The 8320-nt window shown below is 42.2% G+C and overlaps 1 protein-coding gene across 1 annotated transcript in view; it reads left to right on the plus strand.

The window, feature by feature from the left end:
• RUFY1 (RUN and FYVE domain containing 1) overlaps positions 1-8320 on the plus strand; it is a 46778-nt gene that overhangs the window by 23936 nt on the left and 14522 nt on the right. Inside the window, exon 10 of the mRNA XM_014538586.1 lies at positions 1694-1867. Within this exon, the coding sequence (XP_014394072.1) occupies positions 1694-1867 (174 nt within the window). The remainder of the gene's footprint in view (positions 1-1693; positions 1868-8320) is intronic.

Genomic DNA, 8320 nt, shown 5'->3' on the forward strand with positions numbered 1-8320 from the left:
GATGTTTCAATCTCTCTCTCTCCCTTCCTCTATAAAATCAACAAACATATATTTAAAAAAAAAACAATCCATAATGACAAACAATTCCCCCAATAAGGATAACTTCCCATTAATATCAGATTGTACTTTAAGCAATAAGTAAAATGTTTAAAAATGTAATCTATCAAGTAGGAGGGCACACAGCTCTCTTATTGGAGTGAAGGACCCCAAGGCAGGGAACTGTGTGTGCCTTGTTTGCAGACCTATTCTGTATGACACACACAATGCCTTATACACGGAGAAGACATTCAGTAAGCATCTGTGGAATACATTAATGAATACATGAGTGTTGGCAATAAGGAGGAAAATAAAAAAATAAAACTCTGAGGGATCCATTAGAATCTCGGGTACTTTAATATGAAAGACACTTCTCCTGGAATTAATCTAATCGTCTTTTTAACAAATGGGTACATCGAGCCACAAAGAGAAGTCATACATTGAGTTAATAGAAGAGCTTGGATTAGGAGTCAAGTCACTGGTCTCTCTGTTCATTATTCTTTCCATCATGACCTTCTATGCAATAGCAAACACAGATTGGAGACTTCCAGGTACACATATTTTCCAGTTCTATCAAGTGTACACACCTTTGGTGAGTGACTATTATGTGTCAGGTACTGTGCCAAGCACTTGGGGAAAGGTGAATAAGATGATTTTTGCTTTATAAAAATGTATTGATGGTTACCTTGATTCATTAATTGGGGACCATAATAGTTGACAATGTTTATATTACAGTTAATTTTTTTCCCATCAGTTAAGCTTTAAATTTGTGGGAAAGAAAGACATTCACTTTTAAGTTAAAAAAGCTAACAAGATTCCTGGAAATGTTCATGATCGTTTGACATTTAAACCTATGGTAGTGTCTAAAGTGGTTTGTGCTATATAAAATACATTTAATGTTTTATTCCAAGGATGCCATCTTTCTGTGCTAGGTTGACTTTGACAACAATATGTGCTTTGTAACCTTTTGAGAATAGGATCCTGCACCAATTTTACTGAAGGTTGTAACTACAGACTATACAAAGCTGAATTCTAATTAATAGTACAGTGAAGACTTTGTTCTCTGTACCCTGTGGGGGGATGAGATGCCTTAACTCTTTAAGAAGGCATCAATTCATGTTGCCCAAGGTATTCTCATTCCTCTAGGTTATCCCTGCTCACCTTCCTAAAACCTATCCCTGAATTAGAGGGCAGGGATTTAATGAATTACTCACATACTCCTGCTCCATTCATTTAGCATATCCATATGCTTCACCTTATAGTTAATTGTGTATGACTCCTTCAAAATTCAGCAAGCTTATTGAAAATAACCTTTTCTTTAACCAAAACAGTCAAGCATGTTCAAGGCAATAAAACAGAGTGCAATGTACAATCTATAATATTAAAAGCATAATATGCTAATTAGATTGGATGTCCTTCTGGACGGTCCTTCTGGACGAAGCCGGGTTGCAAGGGAAGCCTGGGTCCCGGGTGCCGGAGGGAAGCCCGGGTCCTGGCTGCCGGAGGGAAGCCTGTGCCAGCAGCCAGGGGAAGGAAGGCCTACTCTTGCACAAATTTCGTGCATCGGGCCTCTAGTATTTTACATATTGCCCAAGACAGCCTCAGTTAAATTTATTTCTTTGTTCTACTTTAGTAACATTTTCCTTGTTCCTATCCTTTTAAGGAACTAGAAAAAGAACTGGAGTTACAAATTGGGATGAAAACGGAAATGGAAATTGCAATGAAGTTACTAGAAAAGGACACCCATGAGAAGCAGGACACGCTCGTCGCCCTCCGCCAGCAGCTGGAAGAAGTCAAAGCGATCAATTTGCAAATGTTCCACAAAGTTCAGGTGGGAGCTGGCTGTGTCCCCATCCCTGCCTGGGTTCCTGCTCCTGCTGCAGCGGGGGCTGAGGCGCGCTGCCTCTCCGTCCTCTCGCGTCCGTCCTCTCGCGTCCGTCCTGCAGAGGGAGAGAATCCGCACCTCCGGGAGGTCCCACTGTCCTAGGCCCTGTTACATGCCACGGTATTTGTTTTATTTGAGTCTCCCAGCAAACCCCTGGAAAAGTTTACGAAATGGGGAAAGCGTCAGTGACGAGACAGAACCGAGTGGGTAAGCCACGTGCCCCGGTGGCACAGCTGTGCCTGTGGCCCCTCACTGTCTCCCTGTTGCCCGTTCCCTCGCTTCAGAGGGCGATTGCTTGAGAAGTGGTTTGAGGATAGAAGTTGGTATTGTCTTTTCAAGGTTTGCCAAGTCTGCGGGCCACACCGAGAGCAGTCTGCTGCTCGCCTCGCCTGTCGTTTCAGAGTGGCGAAGGGGGCCAGCCCACAAAGAATCCATCGGGCCAGGGTCTGGAAGCCACCATTCTGTGTCCTTCTCAAAACTTTGCTTTTTGAAGTTGTGTTTCCTGTTTTATTACCACAACAGTCCCACTCCACCTCCTTGTCCGTGGATGTGGTTTCAGCTTCACTGTCAAAGACAGTGTGAGAGCAGACAGTATAAATAAACTGTTATTTTGTCCTGTCTTTTCAAAACGATCACCTCATCTTCATAACAGCAATAGTGAAAATCAAAGCAAAAAGAGAAAAGAAAAAAAAAACAATTTCACCTTCCTAACAAATTATCTGTTTTAATGTTTTGTGTTTTTATCTGGTTTGAATGAGTATGTAGACGTAATGTGACATGTATTTTAGAGGAAACTAAACTACTGTAAAAACTTGGCAGACCCTAAAGTGGAGTGGCTTGAAAATACGGAAGTTTGTATCTTAGTTACTCAGAGTCATTTCCAAGGAGAGCATTTCAGACCCGCTTTGTCCGCAGTCACTCAGGGACCAGGCTAACGGCGGCTCCAGCTCTCGGGGCCGCTCTGGATGTCACCATTCTTGCCGGTGGGAGGGGGGGAGAAAAGCAGGTCAGCACTGGGGTTCTTCTCTGGAGCTGGAGGCATAAGCGGCAGCCATCCTTCCATCGAGTCCACGGAGAAGGGCAGCTCAGCATCGACGCTCGGCGGCAGGAGCGCCTGCGACTGTCCTTAGCTGCACGTCATAGGAAGTAGAGGATACGTGTTTGGCAGACATAGTTGTTCCTGCCACACAGGCCATCCGGTCCTCGCATCCTCAAGTCCGCAGCCCCTGGGCGGTGGCAGCCCTCCATCGAGCTGCGTGCCTGCACCAGAAGACCCGCTGTCTTTCTCACATTAACTGTCCCTCCCAGCATCCATGGCAGAGCAGGCAGATAGCCAAGAGGAATGCCTGTGGAAAGGGGAAACGGGAAGTGGCCGGTGGCAATCATACATTTTCTGGGTGGGAATTGCGAAGGATGCCCAGGGGCAGGGGGCACCATCCTTAGCATGTCTGCTACCCCGCCTCTGCCTTCGGAAGAATTTGTCAGCTCCCTCCGTGGCTCCTGGGAAGTCCACCGTCTGTGGCTCTTGGGGAACATGGCCTCCCTGGCGACGACACAGCTCTCCTGGCCAGCTGCGTGGTCTCAGTGTGCCGGCCTGGAGGTTGTCCTGGGGGTCAGTTACAGAGACTGTTCAGGTCTGACTCATGTCGCTGAGAGTGCAGTGCCCTCAGTCATGGCCTCGGATCTGTTTATTTCCACTCAGCCCGTGGCAGTGGCCAGTGTGTTGTTTATTTATTAAACACGTTCTTGTGGCTGCTTCGTTTCTTTGTTCGCTCGCTCGCTCTCTTTCTCATTAGTGGCCAGTCGCCTGAAACAGCTGATTGAGCTGTGAAGAAATCCCCTAACCTGACCTTTCCTGCAGAGCGCCCCAGGGCCTCTGCTGCCTAGTCTTCCGTCTTCTCTGACTTAGGTCAGGGTCAGAGCAGCTGCTTTTCTAACCCGCGAGGCCCCAACATTTGGCCCCTCTGTTTCTACCCTCTCTCTGCAAACTCCTTGCTTACAGTGCCTCTTCAGACCTGCCACACACCAGCATCCCTGCTCTTTAAACCACGTCCCTGCAGCCACCTGTCCTTAGCTACACGTCATAGAAAGTAGAGGATACGTGTTTGGCAGGCATGGCTGGCAGGGATTCGCGTTCCAAGCTTGGGCACGTGGCAGTTGTAACTGTTTTCCATAACTAACAAGGGTCACCAGCTTTCCAGCTGTGACGCCTGCTGGACAGTGCCGAGCCCCTGCCTGCTGGGCCAGTGCTGCAGCACCGGGCCCCACGTCCTCTGGTGGCCTGTTTCCACTTCTACCCTTACCCTCTGGCTGCAAGTACCAGAGTCCACTGTATCCCTCTGTTTGGGACACACTGTAATCAGACACCTCTCTGCTGGTCTTCGTTCCTTTTATAACCCCCTCCCCTACGCCCATCCTCTTTCCTCTATGCTAACTAACATTCTAAATGTTTACTTCGTTTTTTTGTCATTCTAAGATATGTTTAATTATTTTGAATACATGATTTTTTTTTCTTTTTTCTGTTCTGCTTGTTTATTTTGTTTTTTAGATTCAATTTTTTTAAATTATATATTTTTTATTAATAATTTTAGAGACAGAGGAAAGGGGGAGAGAGAGAGGGAGAGAGAGAAGGAAAAAGAAACATCGATTATTGTACCACTTATTTATGTATTCACTGATTGATTCTTGTATGTGACTTGACCAGGGATCAAACCTGCAACCTTGGCATATCAGGACAACATTCTAACCAACTGAGCTACCCAGCCAGGGTTAGATTCAATTGTTAATAGATATGTATTTATTGCCATTTTATTGTTCATATTTTTTTATCTTTTTTCTTCTTCTTAAAGATGACCCTTTAAAATTTTATGTAATACTAGTTTGCTGGTGATAAACCCCTTTGGCTTTTCTTGGGCTGGAAAGCTCTTTATCTGTCCTTCAATTCTAAATGATAGTTTTGTTGGGTTGAGTAATCTTGGTTGTAGGTCCTTGCTTTTCATCACTTTGAATATTTCTTGCCACTGATATGTATTTATTGTCACTTTATTGTTCATATTTTTTATCTTTTTTCTTCTTCTTAAGATGACCCTTTAAAATTTTATGTAATACTAGTTTGCTGGTGATAAACCCCTTTGGCTTTTCCTGGGCTGGAAAGCTCTTTATCTGTCCTTCAATTCTGAATGATAGCTTTGTTGCGTTGGGTAATCTTGGTTGTAGGTCCTTGCTTTTCATCACTTTGAATATTTCTTGCCACTCCCTTTTGGCCTGCATAGTTCTGTTGAGAAATCAGCTGATAGTTGTATGGGTACTCCCTTGTAGGTAACTAACTGTTTTTTATCAATAAAATATTTTTTTTAAATAAATGTTTACTTTTTGTTTTTTTTTTCATTCTAAGATATGTTTAATTATTTTGAGTACATGAATTTTTTTGCTTTTTTCCTGTTCTGTTTGCTTGTTTATTTTGTTTTTTAGATTCAATTTTTTAAAATTATATATTTTTTATTATTAATTTTAGAGTCAGAGGAAAGGGGGAGAGAGAGAGAGTAGGAGAGAGAGAAGGAGAAAGAAACATCAATTATTGTACCACTTATTTATGTATTCACATTGATTCTTGTATGTGACCTGACCAGGGATCAAACCTGCAACCTTGGCATATCGGGACAACGTTCTAACCAACTGAGCTATCCAGCCAGGGCTAGTTTCAGTTGTTGATAGATATGTATTTATTGTCACTTTATTGTTCATATTTTTTATCTTTTTTCTTCTTCTTAAGATGACCCTTTAAAATTTTATGTAATACTAGTTTGCTGGTGATAAACCCCTTTGGCTTTTCCTGGGCTGGAAAGCTCTTTATCTGTCCTTCAATTCTGAATGATAGCTTTGTTGCGTTGGGTAATCTTGGTTGTAGGTCCTTGCTTTTCATCACTTTGAATATTTCTTGCCACTCCCTTTTGGCCTGCATAGTTCTGTTGAGAAATCAGCTGATAGTTGTATGGGTACTCCCTTGTAGGTAACTAACTGTTTTTTTCTTGCTGCTTTTAAAATTCTTTCTTTGTCTCTAACCTTTGGCATTTTAATCATGATGTGTCTTTGTGTGGGCATAGTTGGGTCCATCATGTTTGGGACTCTCTGCACTTCCTAGACTTATATATCTATTTCCTTCACCAGGTTAGGAAAGTGTTTTGTTTTGTTTTTTAACTGTTTAAAATGTTTTTATTGATTTTAGAAAGAGGGGAAGGGGAGGAAGAGAGAAACATCAGTCGCTGTCTCCTGCACACCCCCTAGTAGGAATTGAGCCCACACCCCAGGCATGGGCCCTCACCAGAAACTGGCGACCTCTTGGTTCAAGGGACAGTGCTGAACCAGCTGAGCCACGCTGGTTAGGCAACCAGGTTTGGGAAGTTCACCATTATTTTTTTTACACAGCTTTCAATTCCTTGCTTTCTCTCTTCTGGGACCCCCATGATGTGATTATTGATATACTTGAAGTTGTGCCCAAGGCTCCTTACACTATCTTCATTTTTTAAATTCTTTTTTCTTTTTATTGTTCTGATTGGGTGTTTTCTGCTTCCTTATATTCCAAGTATCTGATTTAATTCTCGGCTTCATCTGTTCTACTGTTGATTCCCTATAATGTAGCCTTCATTTTAGATAATGTATTCTTCATTTCTGACTGGTTCTTTTTTGTTTTCTAGTTCTGTTTTTATGGCTCCTATCTTTGTTCAATTTCTCATAAAATCATCTACTCTTCCCCTAAGTTCATTAAGCATTCTTATAACCAGTGTTTTGAATTCTGCATCTAGTAGATTGCCCATCTCCTTTTCTGGATTTTTATTTTGTTCTTTAATTTGGGACATGTTTCTTTTATCTCTGTTTTTATTGATTTTAGAAAGAGAGGAAGGAAAGGGAGAGAGAAACATCAATCGCTGCCTCCTGCACACCCCCTAGTAGGGATTGAGCCCTCACCCCAGGCATGGGCCCTCACCAAAAACTGGTGACCTCTGGGTGCAAGGGACAGTGCTGAACCAGCTGAGCCACACTGGCTAGGCAACCAGGTTTGGGAAGTTTACCACCATTATTTTTTTTACACAGCTTTCAATTCCTTGCTTTCTCTCTTCTGGGACCCCCATGATGTGATTATTGATATACTTGAAGTTGTGCCCAAGGCTCCTTACACTATCCTCATTTTTTAAATTCTTTTTTCTTTTTATTGTTCTGATTGGGTGTTTTCTGCTTCCTTATATTCCAAGTATCTGATTTAATCCCCGGCTTCATCTGTTCTACTGTTGATTCCCTATAATGTAGTCTTCATTTTAGATAATGTATTCTTCATTTCTGACTGGTTCTTTTTTGTTTTCTAGTTCTGTTTTTATGGCTCCTATCTTTGTTCAATTTCTCATAAAATCATCTACTCTTCCCCTAAGTTCATTAAGCATTCTTATAACAAGTGTTTTGAATTCTGCATCTAGTAGATTGCCCATCTCCTTTTCTGGATTTTTATTTTGTTCTTTAATTTGGGACATGTTTCTTTTATCTCCTCATTTTGGCAGCCTCGCTGTGCTTCTGTCTATGTATTAAGTATGGCTGCTGCATCTCCCGGCCTTATGTAGTGGGTGTTCTGTAGGGTCCAGTGGCACAGTTGGACAATCCAGATGAACTGCTGCCACCCAGCCTCCCACCCCATGTGTGTGTACACTCTCCTGTTGTAGTTGAGCCTTGATTGCTGTTGATATATTTTTCTCTTGTTCCCCAAAATGTATCTCATTTTTGTTTAGGTTTTCAAATGTTTTAGCTTATAGCTGTTCATAATATTCTTCTACAAAATTTTTTAATCTCTTTCATTCACCATTTTTATTTGCATTTTCTTTTTTTCCTTATTCAGTCTTGTCATAGATGTGTTTGTTCTAATAATCTTTTCAAAGAACCTGGTTTTTTTTCAATATTCTTTATTGTTGTTTTTCCTTATTTCATTGATTGCTATCCACACTTCTATATTCTTTTTATTTCTTTTGGTTTGCTCTGTAGCTCATTTTTAACTTCTGAAATACATGCTTGACTCATCAGTTTTATTAACTTTTTTATTTCCTAAAAGTTTTTACTTGAAGTTAAAAATTTCATAGTGGCTGCACTAATTTACATTCCCATCAACAGTGTACAAGGGTTCTCTTTTCTCCACAACCTCTCCAATATTTAGTTCTTATCTTATTAATAACTAGAGGCCCGGTGCATGAAATTTGTGCACGGGTGCGGTCCCTAGGCCTGGCTGGCGATCAAAGTGCGAGCTTCTGGCATGGAAGGGCAGGTCCCAGCTGACCTCTGGGCCCTGGGCAGTACCTGGGCCCTCGCTCGCACCTACCTTGGCCTGGCGCCGCCAGCTCACCTGCTCCACCATCCCACCGC

Source organism: Myotis brandtii, unplaced genomic scaffold, assembly GCF_000412655.1.
Source record: "Myotis brandtii unplaced genomic scaffold, ASM41265v1 scaffold193, whole genome shotgun sequence".
In the NCBI taxonomy this organism is placed as follows: Eukaryota; Metazoa; Chordata; class Mammalia; order Chiroptera; family Vespertilionidae; genus Myotis; species Myotis brandtii.